Source organism: Cyprinus carpio, chromosome B15, assembly GCF_018340385.1.
Source record: "Cyprinus carpio isolate SPL01 chromosome B15, ASM1834038v1, whole genome shotgun sequence".
Classification (NCBI taxonomy): domain Eukaryota; kingdom Metazoa; phylum Chordata; class Actinopteri; order Cypriniformes; family Cyprinidae; genus Cyprinus; species Cyprinus carpio.
The window spans coordinates 16,896,070-16,920,558 of record NC_056611.1 but is presented as its reverse complement, the minus strand read 5'-3'; the positions used below and the strand labels follow the sequence as shown (position 1 = coordinate 16,920,558).

Below are 24,489 nucleotides of genomic sequence, written 5' to 3'. Positions count from 1 at the left end.
CAGACCCTAGGGAGGAAAATATACATTTGGTATTTACATGCATTTAGTGTGCAAATTGACCAGGACTCTATGGAATTTTTGACATAGCATGCATTATAACATTCACAAGTTTTCTGGGTTACTATATTGAGTATCTGTTTTGATGATGCAAATGATTATTCAAAGTGGTAAACTGACATATAGTTCATGATGAAAGGGATTTTTGAGCATGCATGCAATAAATTGATCAAAAGTGAGAATGCTGTTCTTTAAAATTTCACAAAATTAAAAGTATCACATTTCACAAATATATAAAGCAGCACAACTGTTTTTAACATTGATAATAATAAGAAATGTTTCTTTAGCACCAAATCAACATTTTAAAATGATTTCTGAATAAATTACTTTTTAAATTATATTCAAATAGAAAACACTCATTTTAAATCAAATGCTTGGTAACTTTTTAAAAAAATATTTAAATATCTAAAGGTAATTAACAAAGATCAGAACGTAAACCCCAAAGTTGAACTACTGTATAAACTGCTTAAATAGTCTGGATTTAAACAGATTTACTAAATAGAAAGTGGTTTGTGTGCTTGACGTCTTTTTTTCAAACAGTCAGTGTAAATGTGTGTATTTTATATATTGCTTCTGTGTCACAAAAGTTTAAAGAACCACTTTTATAGTTTATTTCTATAATTCCATTTTATCTCCATATTTTATAGTTTTTAAAATGCTATGTGCAGCATACAAAAGTCTCAGCATTCAAAGTATACTTGCAGAGCAAGTTCTGCTAGACTTTGGCTACATAAACCTACACAGTCATTGTTGTTAATGTGGGTGGCATAATAAATGCACACTGTCAAGAAACATCATAGGTGATATTTCAGGAAGACAATTGTCTGGAAAATGTATAGGCAAACTCCACACAAACAACTACTAAACAAACAGAGAACGGTCACAGGTAAAATTATATCACACGCAGTTTAGAATATCAGAAACTAACCTTAATTCACACTAAAAGCAAGATCTCCTTTGGCTGCAAAGAAAGAAAAATCTTCATAATAAAGATGAATACAACACAGAATACAATAATTATACTCTGGCAAAAAAATCACTGGTAATTGTCTGCCAAGACATAATCCATTAATTTTACAGACATTCAGTTAACTGTAAAACAGTGCAATGAAGTGCAAAATTAAAAAATACAGGTTAAACACCTGTAAAAAATAAAAACAGAAATACTTCATATTAATACAGTACACTGTGCCATATTTTAGATAATAAGAGCATAGACTTAGGAGGTAGAAGCTTGCCTGCCACCCTAAAACATGAAAACAAGCAGGGTTGCTAGGTAAGAATCAGTTTACAGGTAGGAACAGAGATCTCTCTGGGGAGGTAAAGGACTCAGCTAATGTTTACACCAGACCGATGAGGTCATCAACACGGATATATGGGTTTAAGCTTAATTAATTGAGAAAATAACAAAACAATGATACATGCATTAAGTACCAGTTTGGCATGCTTAAAGCGTAGAGTAGACCAACGGCTATTTCAGCTTTTCAGTTCTGATCTGTATAAATTACACTGAATACCCTGGCTTAATGAATCCAGTTCAGCACTTGAAGGATTCACCATACAAGTGTCATGAATGTGTTCATATGACTAGTGTGGTATATATTCCAAATCTTCTAATTCAAAATTTCAGCGAATAGGTCTGTTTGTTACAAAAGTTACTGTATGGCTTTAGAAGACTTGGAGTACAGAACAGCAGGAGTCACATTCTGTTTGGAGCTTGACAGCTGTCAATCATTATTTACTGTCAGTATATTGAAAAGAATCATGGCACCTAAAATCCACAACCAAGCTAAACAGTAAAATGTTAATTCTCTCACGACGCTGAATGGTCTATTTCCAGACACGTGTTGTGTAAACAAAAAACTGTTGTAAGTACAGAGATATATTTTCAGATAAATATAAGAGGTGAATATATAGAAGAGATATATATAGGAAAATATTTTTAGATATCACGAAAATAAATAAACCCGTTTGAATAAAATATAGCTACATTGTGACGATTAAGCTGGCCAACCTAAAATGAATGAATAGCTCCTATAAGAAACAAACAAAGACAGTCTATCCTGGGTAGACCTCTTTAAAAGTGATTTTAGTGACGAGAATTGTTAAGCGAGCTGACGTTCACCAGATTAGCAGTTGTAACGAAGACTAATTCAGGAGAATCAAACAGTGACAACAAACGAGAGTGTAACCGTCTATTAAACCGCACTGTAAAGTTTTTTATTCTCCCAGGTCATATAAAGAGTCTGTTGGCCGGTGAGTGTCAGAAGCTAATATTTATTTACCTGCAGTAACTCGGACAAGTGGCCACGACGCGTCCCAACTTACAGCCAGACAATTCCGACTAAAACAATCCAAATCACATCTTTATTTCCTTGATGTAGGCGCGATTAATGGATGTACCAGCCAAGCAGAGCCTCGGTCGCGGTCATTCATTCACCTGTTGTTGAATTAGCAGCGTTTACCTGATCCGTCCGTTCATTTACCGCGACTGCGCGACCACAGGCCACCTATCTGCCGCCGCTCAGAACTGCGCCTAAAGCAGCATTACCACATCAACAAATACATGAGGCGTGCACACTAATGTTTTTTTATTGAAGGGTGTCATGATGACTAGTTACAAATATACTTGAATCAGATATGCAATTGAAGAGCTCAGAGTGCCGTTTGAAATTTTCTTCTTAAATTAGTTTTTTTTTTCTTTTTTCTTTATCAGGCTCCTATGTGTAGGTTCAGTAATTTCACTTTAATGGCAATGAATATGTTTTTTTTTTTTTTTTTTTTTTTTTTTCAGCTTTTGCACTTTTGCAGAATGTAGTTTATTCTTAATAATTTCAATTGGCTCAAATTTATAAAAGTAGGCCTAATCATTTAATGCAGCTCCATAAAAAAGACTGTAAATGGTTTGAGAAAGCATTGCACGTAATTTTACCATAAAATACTGTCACATTTTTTGTAAATAAAAAGTCTAAATTACCATATAATTTATGCTGAAAAACAGAAAAAGGACACACTTATATTTTAACTGAATAGTTAGTTAATATTGTCATCAGTAATGTGCATTATTTAATTGATTATTTTAGTGTCATGTGTGTTGTTTTCTGCCCATTTTATTTTATTTTTTTGGACATCTTAGAATTACCATGAACTCCTTATGTGCATTTCTATTTAACCACCTGTATTATCATGATGGAGAAGTACATTTTATGGTAAAAAGCAGATTTTAGTTCAAGTAGATTGCTATATTACCATCCCATAATAGCCTGGTGGAAACATTGGCACAGTATTTTTATTTTTTAGTAATTAATATATATATATATATATATATATATATATATATATATATATATATATATATATATATATATATATATATATATATATAGAGTGATTATTATTAATAAGTCAGTGTTTGTAAATATTTCAGTTATGATTACAAAGCCTCACATTTCAAGTTACATTTAATTGGAATGACTTAATGACAGCATTAGTTAGGCAGCCCCACTTTTATTGTGAAAATATAGAATAAAAAATAAGAGTTGCCTGCCTAGACAGCATTTTAGGACATTGTGCACATGTAATGATGACAAGCTGCTTCTTTTATCAATGCTTAGCAACAAAAACATTACACATTATTTGCTGCAAATGCAAAGTAAATGTAAATCTGTTACATCAGATCATTCTAGACAGCCTCTATGTTGGACATGGATAGGGAGGAGTCTCTCTGTGCACCACATTGGCATAGTTTCAATAAAGCTGCTTAGGGTGAGTTGGGGTAAGAGGGTGGGGGTGTTGTCTGGCTGTGTAAAATAAGCAGCATTAGCTTCGGACCCATCAGACAGGCTTAACTTAATGATAGATCAGGACCATAAAGATCAGGATGCATCTAGGAATTGTCTTTGGTTTAACACAGAGAATGAAGAACTGAGAGTGAGGAAAGAGAGGGTTGTGTTGCAGAATGCAACTGAAAAAGGAAAATGGTACACACTGGCACACTTTGCTGCATGGAAAAAGTAAAACCAATGTGTGGTTTAGGAAGAGAAATGAGTGCAGGGATATAAAGTGGAAGGAGAGTGATAGCAATGGAGCAACTGTGAGCAGATATATGAGACTGGAGTGATTAATGGTTCAGCTGTTAGGAGAGCCAGGGGCAGATCTACTCCCAATAAGGGCAGCTTGTCTGGGCCAGTACAGGGCAATGTTCTCAAACAATGAGAGAGCTAATCTATATCTTTAAATGTGATGATGCCAAAGTCAATAACACCACTAAAAACCCCTTTTTATCGCTCTCTCTCTCTCTATCTCTCTGCTAAACCACTTAACAGTTTACGTGGGACTACTGAATTCAGTTTGTATGTCAGGACACTCCTGTCTGAAACTGTCAGTAAGATGCAAATTCAAGATATCTATCAAATTCAAGAAGTTGTTTGTTGCAATGCCCTTTTAATTATAACACTCCAAAATAAATAAATAAGTAAAAAAATTAAAAAATAAATAACAGTTGAACAATTACAGTTTTTTAAACTATTACCTACAATCTTAATTACATAGAATTGCAAATTAGCAGTAGGGATGTACTGTTCTGTTATTAATCATTTATATAATTTGAATAGATAATTCCACTAATTGTGATTATATCCCTTAGTTTCACTTTGTCTTATGATAAATGACACATTCTTGGCAAAAAAAAAAAAAAACAATTTATAACTTTTCTGTCATTTTGTTGAAACATGTTTTTGCCCCTGCAAAAATTACTAATAACAGTCTTTATACAAAATGTTATGTTTTTATGTATTCACATTTATCTGTAAATATAATATTAGTAATATTAATAATAAACAAATAATATTAGGATATATACAACATATTATTACTTACTAAATTAATCAAATATAATTGTAATAATATATAACAATATATAATATATTCAGGGTGCTTTTTTTAACCACATAACAGCAAGGCACTGTTTTTTTTTTTTTTTTTTTAGTCAACTTTAAGAGGCCAGTGATGTAAACAATGAAATACTCATAGACACATATGAAGAAGGATAAACCATTATTTTTAAAGGAAGAATTGTCTGAGCCCAAACAGATTTAAACAGGTGAGGGATGCAAAGAAAGTTTTACATATGTATAAAAAATCCATATAGATAGTGAAAGCGTGATATCAAGCAAAAATTAAATAATGTAATTATTAGTTTAAAGTATTAGTTTTTTAATCAATTCAAATATAATGGCAATAAACACAGATGAGCAAATAAGCTGATATTCCAATGCAAAATGAACAGTTACAGGGTTTTTTTAGGTGTCCTTGTTACAGTGTAATTATACATTTAAGTGCTGAGTAATATTAATTTACAGCATGTATTTACTATAGGATTAGGTTTAGGATTAAGGTTTGATTTGGGGTTATTGCATGTAATTATGCATAATTTTGTGCTAATACTATAGTAATTACATGTGACGTGTAACAAGGACACCTTAAAATAAAGTGTTACCAAATAAACACTTAACAGAGTTCAATATATCAATTAATGTGACATTCTTTTTAATTATACCAATAGTCGATCATGAGGGGAAAAAATAGTGTTTCCTAAGAATGAGGCACAATGTATTTGTTTTAGAGCACCATTCATCAAAGTATAAATGTCAGTAGATGGCCAGAGGTGGAGAGGCTTTAGTCTAAGCAGACAGGTTATGGGAGAGCAGTGCTAAGCATAGAGAATGCAATGAACATGTCTGCGTGAAGCAGGTGACACCCACAGCACAGCTGTTAAATCTAGCAGTTATAGCTGTGCTTTCAAGGAGTTCTGTAAAAGTGCATGTTGAGTCAATGGGTGTCTGTTACTAAGTGTATGACCTGACTGTATAGAAGTGGGATATGTAACACAAAACAGAGCCAGCAAAGTGTTAGTATGTGAATCAAATGCTTAATGACATTTCCACTGACAGTAAAAGCAAAGCGAGAACATATCTGGCACCGTAGCGCTAAACCATATGACTCAATTTCAAGATATCCAGCTATGTTTTTTTTCACAGAGATGTACAGACCCGTACTGCTGCATGGGACAAACACACTACATGTGGGGTATTATGCATGCATTTCATGCATAAATGCATTTTGATTATGGTCACTTTAAATTCTGAGGGCAGAGGTCAATATACAGGCAGAGGGAGGGATGGACAAACGAGGGACTCATGACTGAGTCAGTGCAATTCAATCTGGCGAGATGGCATGGGGAGAGAGTCAACCTTGCAACCTTTCACTAAACATGGTGTTTGTAGAGTAAGCCAGCTGACCAACTCTGATTTCAGCAGAAGAGACAGCAGCGGATGTGCATATAGGTGCTCAGAATCTCAAGTAAATCTCAGCTTTTTAAAAAAAACCTAGAGGGAAAAAACTAGAATGGTGGCAGGGTTACATATTTTGCATAAATTAATATAATAATGGTAATAAATATTATTATCATTATTACAACTAATTTAATATAATTTCAATAAATTATATCAGAATTATGAAATTGTTGCATGATATTAATTTTTGGATACAGTTGAGAAAGCCAAGCCCTCTGAGAAAGATAGGCCAAAATCACAATTTTAAGGTACAGATGTGTTATAGATTCATGTTAAATAAAGATTTATGCTAAAATAAAAAGTAATAAGACACCAATTTTTACCCTGTTTGTAGGAAGTGAAATATATAGAGATCACACATCGACATCAGTCCCACAACTTTGTCATGGGGTCGCTGGACATGTCCCACCACTGCTTCTTATGTAAGATCAAATGGAATAAACTGTCTGTCTGTTAAAATAGACTGAAGCTCAGTTACATCTCTTGTTTCATCAGCCTGGGCCTTAGCAACTTGATTTGCTGACTTCTAATTTAAATGGTGAGTTGGCTGGGTTATACTTTTAACTTTTAAAACCTGAAGTGGAGAGCAAACACAATCTGAATACTTAAGTCACATGTAAATTTGTTTGAAAGCATGTGCGCCATCATACAATCCTGAAATACAACAGCTATCGAATAGCAGGAGACCGTCATGCACATTCAGCTAAATATATCTCAAGGTACTCAGCTGACTGTTGAGTTATACAACAATGTGCAGACAGGTATTGACAAGTGCAACAACTTAAAGTAAAATTCTCATTTGCAAGGCATTTATTATTTGTGTGGTTCATTAGCTTTTACAATCAGAGATAAAAAAGAAAAATTGCTCTAGGAACCAATTCAAAGATTGAAGATTATAGCTGTATTTTTGAAACAGAGCTTTCAGAGGTCATGCCCTGTGCATGGGGTCCAAAGAAGGTGCCATTATAACAGCTGTGGACAAACCCTATAGGTCTAATGTTTGGTAGGCTCTCTACATCAAATTACATTGCATGTAGACGTGATACTCTGCATGTAGACTCTGCAGCGGACCCCCCATTATTTCCTAAAAGACATAGGTGTATGCTGTTATGAGATAAGGGGGGTTTCTCTGTTCATGGGGACCCCCACACACCCCATTATGCCCCACTCTCTGCTGGTGACTGTCCTCTCTCACTGCTAGGCATGCTATGGTGTTGGATGCATGGCTGCTAATTTTGTAACAGACTGTGAGCTTGAGTTTTTTCCTTTCCCCTTTTAGCCCTTGACTTATTCACCAAATCCAAAGGCTCTTCTGCAATATAGCAAACAAAACTCAATGGTTTTTTAAACTGCAGAGATTTGGTCATCAGCAAAATAGGACATTTTGATCCATCTTTGTACTCATTTTCATATCAAGTAATCCTGAGGTAAGAAAAATAGAAGTTTAGATCACATCAGTGTCTAGACACAAATGGGATATGGCAGTTTTTGGCACAAAAAGGGGATAATGGTTAAACTAAGTTTGTCACATTGGGACACACAGACAGGGTTTAACTGTGAAATTCAACCCTGAGTATTAATACAGAGTAAGGGGGATGGTTGAGTTGTTCTCTTGCTTCTTTCTGTACTGTAGACACACTTTCACAAACGTGTCCCTTTACTGATGTTATGGGATTTTTTCTCAACAGGGTTCCTGAGTATTCCACCCACCCGTCACATGCTCAGTCATGTGCTCTTGAAGCATTTCCCAGGGAGGAACCCACAAATGAACCAATGAATGTGCACTTGTGTTTCACTTATTCAAAAGAAAACTCCAGTGTGTTTCCTTGGGATTATAGGGTTGAATGAAATATATAAGAAATAATTAGTCCTGATCAAGGATGTCCACATTTTTGGAATAGTTCCAAGACCGTCAGGCTGTGGATATGTCCAAAGGCAGCTGTGTTCTGGTTTTTCTGCAACATAGAAGTTTAGTTTTATTTATGTAGGACACTGGTTTCAGATTGGTTAATAAGGCACCATAGCATCATGTCAAATTAGACATAAGAACAAATTCAAGTGATCTTTAGAGGGAACTAAACTGAATGACTCTGATTCTTATTTCTCATGAGAAATGGGATCAAATTTTAAAAATGGAAAAAAAATAACTTCTGTGATAACTCCATTTAACCAACTACTAAACTGTACTTGTGTGATGTCACATTCTGCCTATGAAAACCATTCGGATGATTATGCAAAGTGCCATATTCACATATTCTCTCAGGTATAAATAATAAAAATATGTCATAGTTGCAATTTTTATATTGCTTGCAATGATTTAAGTAGTACAGATCACTAACTGGACACTGAGAATACTACTGGGTACAGTACGGACTGTCTTCACCTCAAGAGACACTTGATGCCTTCTCTTACGCAAAGTCTATCTTACAAGACATGGACGAATACAGGGCTCCCTACTACTTTAGTGAGAACTGGCAATAATGTATGCATTTTAAGTAAACAATATGTTCTAGCATAAAAAGTCCATTTACCATATAAAGGCGTTTTTTTAACGCTTACATTCACGAAAGTGAATATTATGATACATTTTTTGTGGGCTTGTTTAAAATTTTAGTCCTTTTTCACAATTTCTCTGTGAAAAGAATAAAGCAGAAAAGACAGTTTTAGTCCTCAACACAATAGTACTACATAAGGAATGATTGAATGCATTATAGGTCTTAAAATTAGGAAATTAATCTTTTTTGTGCTTTTACAGTGTCTTCGAGTTAGTAGAATTTCATAACTGAGCAAGAGAGAGAACGTGCCACTGTGAAGGGGTGGGGACAGCTGTCTCCTCGTCTCGGGTGTTGTGATGTAGCTTCTTTCCTTTTAGAACCTGAAACCCTTATCAAGGACCGCAGCTGTCCAATGAGATTCAAGCATGCATGAGCCGAGCAACCAATGGGCAGCAAACACTGAAGTATATAAACCAAGGTCTGACATCTTGCAAAGTTGGGCAACCCCTACATTGGCTTGGTGAACAGGATCTGATCCCAAGGACTGTTACCTTTTCTCCCATACAGGTAAACTCAGCCATGGTTCAGAGATTTTACAAGGGTGGGACTAAGGGGTATTTGGTGAAACATAAAAAAACTTCAGCAAAAAGGACGCTATACATTGCAGCTTTATGTGCCAAAATATTCCCTGTACAAATTAATGAAACCTCATTGGGGTTAATGACCGTATCCCTGATGCACAATATCTGGATTCTTCTGGAATTACTCTCTTGATCGTTGGAGTATTAGAAATGCTCAGTTTCATATTTTTAAAGTTGCTTTCTAACTGTAGAAAGCTTGTCCTTGCCTGATAAGCTTCAACGAGCCATAATGCATTGGAAAGCTATCAAGTAGGCAGTCTGGAGTAGATTGCTGTCTATGGCAGGAATGATCTGTGTGTTTGCTTGACACCTGTTGTAATTCGGTGCAAGGTCATGTCATCTGGGAGAATTTATAGATGGTGTATTTTACTTAAGTCTATTTATACTTCAGATATTGCATTCTTTTTGTATAAATGTAACTGTATGCAAAAGCTGTGAATACGTGGACATAGATTAGGATGATTTATCACTCCTAAACTGTAAACGTTTGATATTTCTAATATTTTGCTAATTACATTTTGCAAAAGCTAAATTGTCATGGGCATAATACCAATTATGGGATCGAGTATGCATGCTCCACCCCCAGCAGAAATTAGAGAGGTGAATGTGCTATCTGCTTTGAGTGATGGGAGAGAGTTTGGCAGTCATGCTAAAAATATCACCTGCTGTCTGATGCATATAAGCATGCGAGCTATTCAGCCACCACTCCATGTAGAAATATGAGGTGCTGGTTAGACATAGCACCATATTATGTTACTAGGAGACTGAAGTTTACTTGGTACACAAAATATAGTATGCATTGACCTTGTCTGCAACTCCTGGCATCTTAATCTGGAAACTAGCGCTGCTTATCCTTGACCGAATGCAAATGGGTAGTTGGTCATAATTCTCTGTTTCAATGTCAGTGTTGAGAGACGCTGGTTTCCCTTCTTTCTTGGGTCCAATGAGTAAAATACACCTTAGTAGGCCTGGGACAATGTTCATGGTTGTCCACCTTAACCACGGTACTGCAGACAAGATTTGCAGACTTATCTAAGTCTCCAGAGCACATAGTAAGTACTTTGCCAACTTACCTTACTACTTGTCTATCAGCAGATCGCCGGAAAAGTGCAATCATGACTAAGAACTGCAACAACGATTACAAGCTGAAGTTCTCTCTGGAGGAGGAGTACCCTGACCTCTCCCAGCACAACAACCACATGGCCAAGGTCCTGACTAAGGACATCTACAACAAGCTCAGGAGCAAGTCAACCCCCAGTGGATTCACCCTGGATGACTGCATCCAGACCGGTGTGGACAACCCTGGTAAGTAGAACATGTCTGAATACATTCCCCCATAGTGGCCGATCTCTCGAGATACCACAAGCAATGTTTTAGTTAGAAGATACATAAAGCAATATCTTTTAATCCCAATTCAAGGCCATCCCTTCATCATGACCGTCGGCTGTGTGGCTGGTGATGAGGAGTCCTACGAAGTCTTCAAGGAATTGTTTGACCCCATCATTTCTGACCGTCACGGTGGCTACAAGCCCACCGACAAGCACACTACTGATCTGAACTGGGAGAACCTGAAGGTATGCTAAAGTTCTTTACATTATCATGGCGGTTTTAATCTACTGTGGCTGATGTTTTCCTGTGTGCAGGGTGGTGATGACCTTGACCCCAACTACGTTATGAGCACCCGTGTGCGTACCGGCCGCAGCATCAAGGGATTCACCCTGCCTACCACCAACAGCCGTGGTGAGCGTAGAGCTGTGGAGAAGCTGTCCATTGAGGGTGAGTCTCACTGACTTTATGTCCTGACATCCACAAAGCAACATGCATGGTCTTACTGATGTTTCTCTCACAGCTCTGAACAGCCTGGATGGCGAGTTCAAGGGCAAGTACTACCCTCTAAAGGACATGAGTGACAAGGAACAGGAGCAGCTCATTGCTGACCACTTCCTGTTTGACAAGCCTGTGTCCCCCCTGCTGTTGGCTGCTGGCATGGCTCGCGACTGGCCTGACGCAAGAGGCATCTGGCACAATGACAACAAGACCTTCCTGGTCTGGGTGAATGAGGAGGATCACCTGCGTGTCATCTCCATGCAGAAGGGTGGCAACATGAAGGAGGTCTTCAAGAGGTTCTGCGTTGGCCTGCAGAAGGTAAACCCCATTACTTTTAATCCTATGGTCATCTAATGCAAAGATAAGCAACCAAAGGCCTGACTCCTTGTTGTATATTGCAGATTGAGGATGTCTTCAAGAAGCATAACCACGGTTTCATGTGGAACGAGCATCTTGGTTTCATCCTGACCTGCCCCTCTAACTTGGGTACCGGCCTGCGTGGTGGTGTCCATGTCAAGCTGCCCAAACTCAGCACACATGCCAAATTTGAGGAGATCCTGACCAGACTGCGTCTTCAGAAGCGTGGCACAGGTGGGCTTGAAATCGCTGAACGTATAAAATGGCAGAGAGTTACACTGTGATCATCATTTTTAGAGACTCTGTGTGCTTCTGTTATGCAGGTGGTGTGGATACTGCCTCTGTTGGTGGTGTGTTCGACATCTCCAACGCTGATCGTCTGGGCTCCTCCGAGGTGCAGCAGGTGCAGCTGGTGGTCGATGGTGTGAAGCTCATGATTGAAATGGAAAAGAAACTGGAGAAGGGCGAGTCCATCGATGACATGATCCCTGCCCAGAAGTAAAATGGCAAAAGTGCTTTTCTTTTTTTATTTGTTCTTTTAAGCAGTCATGCCATCCTGACTTTTCCAAGAGACACTCCACCCTGCTCCCTTTTTTCCTACTTTTTTTTCTCTTTCCTTTCTTCCCTGTTGTCTTCTTTTTCCTGCACTTTTCCTTATCTTCCTGTTCCTCCTGTAACATCCTGGGATCAAACCTCCACATAGCTAGAAAACCCTAGCTATGTTGTATTCACCTTAACTTTTTTTTGGTTGTACAAAATTAATAAACGGCCCCATGTAACAATCAACCTGTGTTTTAAGTCTTTACATTCTTAATAAGTCTTGATTTGTACCTCCAGACACAGCTGTGAACTTAGTGTATATATGTATGTAATGTATAATTTTGGGGGATCCATTCAGAATTTTCAAAACTGAACATCAAAACATAATTAGAACTTTATGCACACTTTCATGAAAGTGAAAGTGATGTGACATACAGCCAGGTATGGTGACCCATACTCAGAATTCGTGCTCTGCATTTAACCCATCCAAAGTGCACACACACAGCAGTGAACACACACACGGAGCAGTGGGCAGCCATTTATGCTGCGGCACCCGGGGAGCAGTTGGGGGTTCGGTGCCTTGCTCAAGGGCACCTCAGTCGTGGTATTGCCGGCCCGAGACTCAAACCCACAACCTTAGGGGTAGGAGTCAAACTCTCTAACCATTAGGCCATGACTTCCCCAGTCAGCTAAGCTAAACCAAATACAGTGAATGAATACAGTCAGCCAAGCTAACCCAAAAGTCATCGTGAACACTAAAATAGCAGTAATTTGTGCAGAATAGCACAATGACTGTCAATAATAGGTCAAACATGGTTTGTCATTTCTTTCAGTTATTATGAGGCCAGATCCTGTTTGTTTGAATTATAACAAGTTAGTATATTTGCAAATCTTACACAATATATATCCAACATGTAATGCAATAAATTAATAGAAATTGCTGGTACAAAAGCAAATATGTTTTAGATAATTACTCGAATGAATAACACACTTATAGAAAAGACCAAAGAGCAAATTGTAAAGTGTGATTTGAAAAGCACACATAAACTAATCCAAACAGGTTAATACCTGTATCTCTGGATATTTGACTTAGAGCTACCAAATGAGTATGATTTGGCTTCCAAAAAGAAAAGAATTAATTACTCTAGATAATAAGATCTATATTGTTAAGTATTTCTTATATATTCCCAGTATATTTCCTTAAAACTTGCATTAAGCAAATATCTTATCAATTTTGAACTGAACAAAAAAAAAAAACAGACAGACAAATCACTGGATTTTCAGACAAATGTAATCATTCTTGCATTTTCTCACATTGCACAGCTCAGACACATTCCAATCTTGACGATGAGGACTTACGATGTCAAATCAGAGATAAACAAAGTCAACAGTCTGTTTGTGGCCATTCAGCAGAGTGCACTTCCGGCAAGATAACAGAGGTTTCTCATCAGCGTAACACATACAAGAGCAACACAAAAAGCATTGTGTCTCGACTTGGCTCAATGGGATAAATTGCACCATTTGAAGGGAGAACTGCTTTTAAACAGGTGATGTTGCTCACTCAGCCCTAAAGTGCTACGGTCTGACCATATAATATGATGAATCTAAAAACAAGGAGGCTCAGGAAAGCAGACATCACCTACTCAACCTGCATCACTGGCAAGTTTGACGACCAACAAGATCATTAAAAAATGAGGAGAAAACGCTATCACTTTCAGCACTTGCATTGTCAGCGGCTCCGCACGTTGTCTACGGTTCGAAATGGTGTGGCTCTCACACGTGTTTTTTGTGAATATGGTTATTTAAACAAGGATCAAATTAAACATACTCTTCTCGCCGGCACAGCGGAAGATTAGAAATCAAAAAATTAGTTAAATAGCAGCAGTTAAAAAGGAATGACAATGTACAGAGTGAACACATGACAAAACATGGGTGTTAAAAAACAACATGGCTAAGATACCGGATAAAATCAGCGGTAAAACAGGCCTGGTAAAGGGAGTTCCTTCCGCAGGGAGTTTGTGTGAGCAGGTGCCCAGTTCTCAATGTATGTGTGCCAGTCTTTATAGGCTTAGAGGGGGCGGGGGTGTGGGCGGGCCTAAGTCCACTCATCCCATCTTTCTGTCCCATGCTTTTGTCCCTGCTCTCCACCCCCTCTTGCCCTCAGAGTTCAAGTTCTTTGGACACTTTGGTGGCGATGTCCCGAAAGGCAAGCGGTGCCCCCCACAGGCGCTTAAATCGAACACCGCTGGTCTCGGCGGGGCCGTTGGGCAGCTGGCACACCTCGGCTTCGAAGGCAACGCGGGAGCCGGCGGCTCCGTGGGTGCAGGAGAGGAGGAAGGGCCCGGCCTGGTGGACCTGGCAACCGCAGCCCTGAGCCGCCTCCCGCAGAGCCAGAACCACCTCGGCTGGGTCCCGCCGGCTCCGCACCTTCACATCCCAGCCGCATCGGGGGGTCCGGGGCTCTGTCGCTTTTTGATACCCAGATAGATAGCGACTGTAGAGGGAGGAGGTGGTGAAATGGGGGGTGGGCGGTGATGTGAATGTGCAGATGGGGGGAAGGGGGGACAAGAGAGAAATATATTAGAAATATGTAAGAGCAAATATTTTAACTTCATAGAGACTGACTAAACTGTGTGGACTACTAGTCTGTGATATTATTTAAAAAGGTAACACTTTGTAGTAAAGTTCTATTTGTTTACATTAGGTAGAGCATTGGGCAACACCAACTAACAAGAACCAACCTTTTTTATTCTTTTACATTTAATAATCTAGATTAGTGTTACTTTTAAATATACACTATATTTTATTGATAATTCATGTCAGTTCATATTACATTTAAAAAAAATGTTTTAAACTAAAACTGTATGAGAAGACTTTAACATTAATAATTAACACTGCTTATTGTTAGTTTATGATATGTAATATGTTAACTGAACCATGTGGTAAAGTGTTACCAACAAAATCATAACTAAATAGTTTGAAATAAACATCCTAAAAATGTCTGAAACCCCTCTATAATCAAAAAAAAAAAAAAAAAAAAAAAAAAAAAAAGAGAGAGGAAATGTTCAGATAAACACTAAAACCTGTTACCTGTCAGGAGACACTGGAGTTCTTCAGGATAATAAAACCATTTACAATCTGAGCATTATTTAAATTCATTGTGACTATCAGAAAAAGCTGGAGAACATTTTGGAAAGGCTGAATAAAATGTGAATGCCATTAATTTAAAAAAACATGTCAAGACATACACTGCCATTTAAAAGTTTTGGGTCTGTTATACATGCATTTTTAAGTCTCACCAGAAGTCTCACCAAGGCTGCATGTATTTAATCAAAAATACAGTAATATTGTGAACTATAATTACAATTTTAATATCCATAGTCTTTTTTCTTTTTTAAATATATTTCAAAATAGGAAATTTAATTTTAAAGACATTATAAATGTTTCTTCGGTTATTTTACATCAATTTAAGTATCCTTGCTAAATAAAAGCATTACTTTCTTTTTTTATTTTTTTAAATTTTTTTTAAATAAAAATCTTATTGACCCCAAACCTTTGAGCAGTAGTGTATAAAAACATTCATACTTAAATTAATGGGTGCATACAAATATAGGGACAAAATATAATAATAACAATCAAGCAAAAATATTGGGTAGAGCACTACTGTATGTTTATGCGGAAATGAACAAAACTCAGAACAGATTCCTGTGCAGCCATACATCACCTGTCATGCACTACACACATTATTCCTAAATGTAAATCTCAGCTGGAAGAAAACTGCATTCAAAGTACATACACTTAGCAGCTTTTAACAAAATTATTTTGAGATTAATAATTAAAAATGTCATTCAAACATCCATGTTGAACTGAAATGTGATTTTGCAAAAGAAACAGCCAGCCACTGTCAGTGAATATGGAAAAGGTAAAGGGAAGGACAAGTACAGATCTAAACAAAATCTACATTCATCTAAGCTAGTTTTGATGCACACAGTACACAGTTCTATATAATTAACAAAATGCAGTCACATTCTGATCAGTCTGATCTGCCATGGCACGGGTCACATGCTAGAAATTACCTGAATTTTTTAGCCTGACTTTTTGTAGTTGTATCTGTAGCTAAGGAGAAGTAACAGAGAGTTAAATTCGTATGAGGAAGTTTTATTATTTTTTTTTTTCTGAGCAAATATCATTGAATCATCTATCTGGATGATCGATTCATGCTATTATTGTTCATTTCTCTCTACCTAATTTCTGTTTTTCTTCTGTTTGAGCTGTTTGTTTGTTTTCTGCAATGAAGAAGATGGTCCAGAATTGGAGGATGGGTGGCTTATGTTACTTTCTCAGTCGTTTTTGTGTATTAAAAAGAATTTGGAAAATCTCACCTTGTGACCGGAGATCTGCAGACTCTCTCAGGTTCGTCTGTGACCCTCAAAAGGAAGACAAATGTTCATGTTAGGAATCAAACAGCCAATAGAGCGACAATTATCCTTCATCCCGCCCTCCACAAACAAGAGTTCACATCTAACACCACAGACTTGCACTGTTACATTGACGTCACCTTCAGCAATCCACACTAATCTCCACTGACAACAAAAGAAAGTGACGACAGTGATGGATTTACAGGGTAGGATTATGTATTAAATATATTAATTACGTTTTTTCAGATGTGGCCACATATTGTTTAATGTCAGTGTAACACAAATTAAAGAAACATCACAGTTGTATCCTTAAAAACGCCATCTAAATACATTTATTTCTTGCTTGTCTGGTAATATGCTTTTAAGTTTATTAATCTACTATTCTACAAGAGACGCTGGAACAACATTAGTATTTATGAATATAGCTTTAAACAAAGAAAGTGCTAGTTGACTGATGTCCACATGAGGGCGCTATGGATCAAGGCTGCTTTTATGAGCGCTTTATGAAACTTTACATTCACATGATGTAGCAAATGAGGTGGCCAGTGGATTCCCTCTTAAAGGGACAGTACAGGGGCCTCTTCCTCAGACATTACAGTGAAAATGAAGGGCTCTCTGTTGGGTGTAATTAAACCATATCTGGACAGAGAATTACGTGGTAAGCAGGGAAGGCAAATGAGCTTGGCCAACGGTGAGTGGGATTTGGCATGAGAGGATAAAATACGTTGCGCATAACTAATCTGGGTTTAAAGTACAGAGAGGAAACCCTTGCTCTGCTTGCCTTGTCCAAAATGAGGCTTTTGTGATAGAACAGTCTAGATGAAATTGTTTTAAATGGTTGCTTCTGCATTTTTTTTTATTGTATTAATTCACTGTAATCACTAGAAACCTGATTCCTCGGACGAAGCTAAGTGGCATTCCTGTGAATGAGTAAAAGGTGAGAGTAATGCATAAATGAGTGCATGAAAAAAGTAGTACATGGATGGTGCTGGTGTAAAAGGCCCTTTGAGCAAATACAAATACGCTTTTTCATATATTAAAATATGTGCATAAATTAAGTTTTAGAAAATACATTAACAATAACAAAAATAGTGTTTGTTCCCCCCAAAAAATTCATTTTCTGTCACCCTCATGCTATTTCAAACATAATTCTTTTCTTCTTATCACAAGCTAAATATTTAGCATAATATGCAAATTGGGACTGTCATGTTGTGGAAACTATAAATAAAGACCTGTAATGACTTGTATGCAAATCTTCCTTTTCGCTGTCATTCAAAATTTATTTGAATCATATGTTGTGGCAAGACCTTGCACGACACGTCTTGATATACCATATTCAAAATGAATGCAATTTAAGAGTCACAGCAAAGAGGAAGATTTTCAGTGAATAACACCTTAAGCAAATTGTATGATTTCAGAAGACTTAAAATAGAGCGTAGCTGTTCCTGTACACTTTTTCAGTGTCCTTGGTTCTGAAAATGTTTTTCCATTTACTTTTTCCCGTATAGGGACTTTTAAAGTCTTCATTAAAAAAGAATTACACAACAAGAATTAAAGGGATAGTTCAACCAAAAAAGAAAATTCTGTTATTGATTACTCACCCTGATGTTGTTCCAAACCTGTAAGACCTTTGTTCATCTTCGGAGCACAAATCAAGATATTTATAATGAAATCCGAGAGTTTTCTGACCCTGCATAAACGGCAACACAACGACCACGTTCAAGGCCCAGAAAGGTAGTAAGGACATTGCTAAAATAGTCCATTTGACATCAGTGGTTCAACCGTAATTTTATAAAGCTACGAGAATACTGTTTGTGTGAAACGAAAATGAAAATAACTTTATTCATCACTTTCTTCTCTTCTGTGTCAGTCTTTGACATGCGTTCAGGCCATACTAACACAAAACACATATGCACTGAACCTTGCTTACAAACAAACGGCTGTTCTGATGTATAACCCGGATGCACTGAGCCTTGTTTACAAGCAGAGAGGATGACTTGAAATGTTTTGCCCAGCCTTAATTATTGGAACCAGAATATAGAGATAATTAACTGTGAGAAGGTCGTTCTATGTTAGAGCACTGGGTTCTGCGTCAGCATGAATGTGCATCGAAGATTGACATGGAATAAATTGTTGAATAAAATCATTATTTTTGATTTCTTTGCACACAAAAAGTATTCTCTTAGCTTCCTAAAATTATGGTTGAACCACTGATGTCACATGGGCTATTTTAACGATATCCTTACCTCCTTTCTGGGCCTTGAACGTGTCAGTTGCATTACTGTCTATGGAGGGCCAGAAAGCTCTCGGATTTCCTCAAAAATATCTTAAGTTTTGTTGAACGAAGATAAACGAAGGTCTTGCGGGTTTGAAACGACATGAGGGTAAGTAATTAATTACAGAATTTAAATTTTTGGGTGAACTAACCCTTTAAATCAACCAGCTACGAGGTGAATCGTAATGTTACAAAGTTTTATTTAAAGCAAAAAAATATTTGAGAAGTGCACAAGATGACAAAGGGACAAGAATGTCTACGTAGGGAGATTGAGGATTACTGTATGTCATTCACAGTACTTCAATTCAAGTTTATTTGTAGTGCTTTTCACGATGCAAATCGTTGCAAAGCAGCTTTACAGAACATTTAAGTTTCTACATTACACTGCGTTCCAAATTATTATGCAAGTGATATATCAATAGGATTTTGGTGGTGTATATTTAGTAATAGCTTATCATTGGTTGATGTCCATATGGTAGAAATGTATGGTAAAAATCAAGCAGTTAGTTATTGTCAAAATTTGGTAGTTTTGTATGTTCTTCATGGGAGTGTGTGGATGCTGAAGAGTTCTTTTGGTGCAATTTGCAGAGATTCTCAGTTTGGTGGAGATTTCTTTGCAGAATCAAGGGTAATGCTGTTTTTTTTTTTTTTTAAATCAGGAATTCTGCTGATCTAACAACCTTGTAGCGCACAGTAGGTCTGTCTTGAAAGGTTTAGAAGTTATGGTTTAAAGCAATATCTCTATGGTTAAAATGAATGGGATTTTAACTTCTGAAACCACACTTTTGCACTCTACATAGCATATGAGTCATGAGACACATTTCTTGGAGCTTGACATCTCACACGTATTTTAGAAGAAAGAAAACCATACAGGTTTTGAATGACATGAGGGTGAGTATGATGACTATCCAAAATGTACATTTTTGAGCAAATTAACCCTTTAATATGCAACTAAATAATATGTGTACAAGCTCAAGGAGGCGCTCTTGACACCCAGCGCTGACACATGTGCCAAAGAGAGCGGTGAGACTGAGTATTTTGACAGACTGAGAGATGGAAAAAGGCCACAAACAGGAAGAAAACTTACTAACTGTTTTTGATCCCTGTGGCAGAGTGCAGCCCGAGACTGACTTGTTTGAGCTCTGGCGCTTAGAGGGGTCAAGATTGACCCTAAGAGTTGATGAAGGGAAGGAAAAAGGACAGTTTGGTAGACAGAAAGAAGAAGGGGAACAGGAAGATCAAGAGAGAAATAAGATTGCAGCAAGGAAAAAAAGCAAAGAAACAAATAAACAAAATAGAAACACTGATCACCCAACAATAGCCAAGACCAAGAAACAGAGGGACACGAGGGGGAGCAGGTGCCTGAAGCTGTCGGTTAATAACAGAGGAGGCTTGAGGAAGAGTTAATGCAGAGAGTAAATATGCAAACTTGTGCGGGAAAAGGACTTTATCCATTGGATGTCACTCTAGATAGGTTAATCTAATCTGGAAGTTTCTTTTAAGAGATGGAAGTGTTGCTCTAATCTAATAAAGAGCTTCTAGTTGTGTATTCCTGCAAAAGTCCTTCTTACTGGCTTTCAGCCCAGAGAGGCACATAAACAATTTCACTGAGGATGCTGAAGAGCAAAGCGCCCCATCAGCATTCCTACATGCTACTGAACATCTCAATTACATTACGGACTCCAAAAGCTCTCATATCTAACTTCATTACCTCCTCAGATTCCACAGGACAATGGGCACCAAACCAAATGAAAGATGACTTTGTAAACTGATTGACTCCAGCAGTGGAGCTTCTGTCATTTTGATATTATGTAGCTAATGGCCCGTTCACGTCAAAGATGATAACTATAATGATAACTATAACTATAAATTTATAAAAATTATCTTCTAATTCAGAAAGAATAGAGAGACATGGAGGAATGATATCATTGGAAACACTTTCAGGAAGTTTCTTCTAGCTGATGAACGATAAAAACTCACACAGCCAATCAGAACCCACCTGACTCAAAGATAAACAAGATGTTATTGTCCGTTTATATGGACACAAAGTTTTTTTGAATTATTGTCCATAGACGCTAATTTAGTTAATATAGTTATACTTCTGTTGGTGTGGATGCTGTTGTTCTTGCCTTTTCATGTCTATTCATGACATTATTTTTAAAGACTGAGTCCTGGTGTCCTCTATAGAGAACATTAAGATTATTTTTCAAATATGTCATTTTTCAATTTTTTCTTATGCTCTAAACAATGTAATGACACGAAATCAATTTTTCCCCCCTGGTAGTCAGAAGGGTATAGTAATCATTATAGTTACTGTCTGTTGGTATGGACGCTAATGTAATTCTCATTATAGTTATCTTCTGTTGATGTAGACACTAATATTATGATCGTTAAGAGTTATTGTCTGTTGGTGTGGACATTTATGTAGTTATCATTATAGTTATCGTCCATGGCTGCGGATATTAATATACTGTTAATTGGTGTGGATGTTAATATAGATATCATTATAGTTATGTTTATAGTTATCATACACTGGTGTGGATGCTAATATAGTTATTTTTATAGTTATCTTTATATTTATGGTTCTTGGGATGGATGGTAATATAGTTATTGTTATAGTTATAGTTATCGTCCATTGGTGTGGACATTTATATAGTTCTGTCATGACAAATCTCAGAGAGTTTAGCATGGTAATATACATGGCAATGTTAATGTGTTTGGTCTTGGCAGAATAGATCTGCTGCAGCAGATTAAGTACCAAGACTTGCAACTGCCAAAACATGCTGCTGTACGTAATAAATACTGCTGCTGCATATATAACACATATAAAATAACCCCCATATATAACATACATGAAATTACCCCATAGTAGATCTATACAGGTGGAGCTGGGGAAGGTGGAGGGTTTCTGAAGCACACTGCAACTGCTTACACCAAGCGCTAGCCAAGTATATGAATGTCGTCCAACAACATCAATAGCTTCATAACAGAACATATCAGACTGAGTTAGAACCTATCAGCCTGCGCCATCTAGAGTTTCATGACAGAACTTTGCATTTATCGTTATAGTTATGCTTATAGTTATCATTCTTCAGTGTGAACAGGCCATACATACATCCTCAGACAGCACACTGCTAACTCTAATAGGTGGAATATTTGGAAACTGATGATGTGGAAATTGATTTATTTGGATCTATTTTTATCTATAATATTCGTAGTCATTATGGTTTACAAGATGAAACCGGCGCTCTCTTCTTACCTGCGGGTAAGTTTTGAGGTCAGCTTAGAGAACAGGTTAGTGGTGGCACGGCTACGGGAGTGCGGCAGAGGACTGGCTTCGTGGGAGAGGGTGGGTGAGGTGGGGGGTGCGTGGGTGGGAGGCCGGTGGTCCCGGAGCTGGCCCCCGTGGAAGGTGCTGCGGATGGTAGAGCCCCTCATCAACCGAGAACGCTCGGAAGATGTGGAGCTGGAGGCCCCGGCCCCAGAAATGCTGTGGGTGGACGGGGAGGCTGGAGGTAATCGATGCGACAAGGAGCTGAGGAAAGAGACAAGAAAACATGGATGGAAATTAAATTCCCCTTGAACTGAACTTGGGTGTGACTCGTCTGCCATTACTTTTGCTATGGACATGAATTATACCCACCCAGAAAAACCATTGTAGGATTCTAACAACCACCCAGAACATTATGGTAGCAAGCTGTGCATGTGAAAATGCAAAAATCAGTGATTTGAAAAATTGACAGTGCAGTGATACAGTATGTCATTAATCCTGCTTATTAGCAGTCATCGTAACTCTAACTGGAGCTTACTTTGGTAGCAGAACTTAATCCATAAAACAAAGTCCAAAACGAAACACAGTAACAGCTCTGTAGCAATACGATTAGACCAATATCAGATCTCGAGCTCAGAGAGGCAGCTCTGGTTGGGTTTAGTTGAGCGTAAATGTGAGGCAGGATGCTGAGTCACTGAGGCATGAGATCTCTTGTGTTCTTATTTCCATCACAGAAACAGCCACTTAAGGCAAATTAAAACTGAACCCTTAGCGGAAAAAAGCTTGCACACGACATCTGAATGCTGGAGACAGAGATATGCAGATAATGGAGAAGGTTAGAGAAATAGCAGCTTTGGGTGGTTACTAGGGTGTTGTTACCAAGGACTAGGGATGTAATGATGCACCCAGAGCTGGTTGAAAATTTATACATATATGTGACAATTCAAATCGGTTGAGATGTTAAACGAATCGCGATACAATTGGGGGTAGGAGTTAATAGGAGTGTATCTCTAAGTGAACTAACTGTCTTTAAAGTAGTTTAGATGGCATTTTCTTTTCATCTTGCCTCTGTATATAATGCATATTAAAGTAGTGTTCATAAGAGCAGTTCCCCTTTGTTTACATCGGCAACTTAGGAAACGCTGTATAGCTGCTGTTCAATAAGCGCCACCTGCTGTCAGAGAGTGAATTTGCATCTCATTCAGCTCGTTTACTATTGTTGTTTCGTGCAGATATGTTTTATGTAGTATAGTTTTACAAAACTAAAGTCAGAACATTCTGTTTTTGTTTCAAATTTCGAAATCTAATTTAGATTAAAAATTGCTCATGCTGCATGTATGCGGCATCTTTATTTGGATCGCGATTAAAATCTAGTGGTTGCCTCTCATTTTAAATGGAAAGAGCCTGTTTATATGAAGAGATTTATATTATTTATAGATTTGATTTGGGATTTGCTTTAAAAATTCAATTTAGTTTTGATATTTGACTAAATTTCTTTTCACAAAGAAATGTGAAGCATTTTTTCCAATCAATAATCAAAGAACACCTTTTATTGAAATTAGTATGGAGACTCGTATCGCGTGAGATGACTGAATTGTACCAAGGAACCCTTGAACACTTTTGGAATCGCTTAGACAAGCAGTAGCATACCTCTCCTTTTGATGAGCAATAGGAAAAGGGATGCTTTCCAAAGCAACCAGCACTACTAATGTCTCAGTTCAGATGGGCTCACAACGCAGACGAGCCGCTCTTGGCACCAGACTGCTTCTGTCCCCTCCGTCTCGCCAGGTTTTGGCATAAATCTAACAGATCTCACATGCTGCCTCAGTCTGCCCACTGGCCCCAGGCCACTTCACTTAACGCTCTAAATAACCCTGTTCTGATGGACCTTACACACACACATACACACAGGATTTCCTATAACAGAGTTTCACATATTAGCTTCCACTGGTCGGAAACTCTGCAGTCATTAATATCGGTTCTGGGCAGAAAATTAATGTGATGAAGGGGCTTGAAACAGCTTGGCTGGGCTGAGTGTATTCAGTGTGTATATGGGGTCCGAGAAATCTGAGACTAGTCTGGGATTTAAAATCTCAGAATTTATGTTTGAGGATTTATAACAGTAAAATTATCTAATTCTATTGAAATGTTCTACATTGTTTTAAAATCAAATATGCAAATTTGTGACTAATATTCATTTAAAAAAATTTATATCAATTCAGTTTTCTCTCAAATCATTACCCTGATAATACTGT

At 37.5% G+C, this 24,489-nt stretch overlaps 2 protein-coding genes across 12 annotated transcripts in view; one reads left to right on the top strand and one right to left on the bottom strand.

Moving 5' to 3' along the window:
* The first annotated feature begins 9,321 nt into the window (after positions 1 to 9,321).
* Positions 9,322 to 12,516, top strand: ckmb (creatine kinase, muscle b). Of its 2 annotated transcripts, none has more exons than XM_019098834.2 (7): positions 9,322 to 9,472; positions 10,639 to 10,851; positions 10,966 to 11,120; positions 11,190 to 11,322; positions 11,396 to 11,691; positions 11,775 to 11,964; positions 12,054 to 12,516. In XM_019098834.2, exons 2-7 carry the CDS (start codon positions 10,662 to 10,664, stop codon positions 12,230 to 12,232), a joined length of 1,143 nt encoding a protein of 380 aa, XP_018954379.1. In that variant the 5' UTR covers positions 9,322 to 9,472; positions 10,639 to 10,661; the 3' UTR covers positions 12,233 to 12,516. The 2 variants fall into 2 exon arrangements, with proteins under 2 accessions (XP_018954379.1, XP_018954380.1); XM_019098835.2 differs by having other exon boundaries at positions 9,324 to 9,472; positions 10,642 to 10,851.
* A 1,027-nt stretch (positions 12,517 to 13,543) lies between these two features.
* Positions 13,544 to 24,489, bottom strand: part of mark4b (MAP/microtubule affinity-regulating kinase 4b) — a 43,034-nt gene continuing 32,088 nt past the window's right edge. Inside the window, exons 15-19 of one of the 10 annotated variants that reach the window (XM_042739507.1) lie at positions 22,223 to 22,498; positions 20,055 to 20,133; positions 16,653 to 16,689; positions 16,347 to 16,386; positions 13,544 to 14,764 (exon numbers count right to left, since the gene is read on the bottom strand). In XM_042739507.1, the coding sequence (XP_042595441.1) occupies positions 14,431 to 14,764; positions 16,347 to 16,386; positions 16,653 to 16,689; positions 20,055 to 20,133; positions 22,223 to 22,498 (766 nt within the window). In that variant the 3' untranslated portion in view covers positions 13,544 to 14,430. Of the gene's footprint in view, positions 14,765 to 16,346; positions 16,387 to 16,652; positions 16,698 to 20,050; positions 20,134 to 22,222; positions 22,499 to 24,489 lie in introns of all 10 variants that reach the window. The other 9 variants (XM_042739506.1, XM_042739512.1, XM_042739508.1 and 6 more) reach the window with 9 other exon arrangements.

Coding starts and splice junctions, on each gene's coding strand:
- ckmb (XM_019098834.2), top strand. CDS start 10,662: ATGACTAAGAACTGCAACAACGATTACAAGCTGAAGTTCTCTCTGGAG. Junction 11,692..11,774: donor TCTGCGTTGGCCTGCAGAAG/GTAAACCCCATT, acceptor TGTATATTGCAG/ATTGAGGATGTCTTCAAGAA. Junction 11,965..12,053: donor TCTTCAGAAGCGTGGCACAG/GTGGGCTTGAAA, acceptor TCTGTTATGCAG/GTGGTGTGGATACTGCCTCT.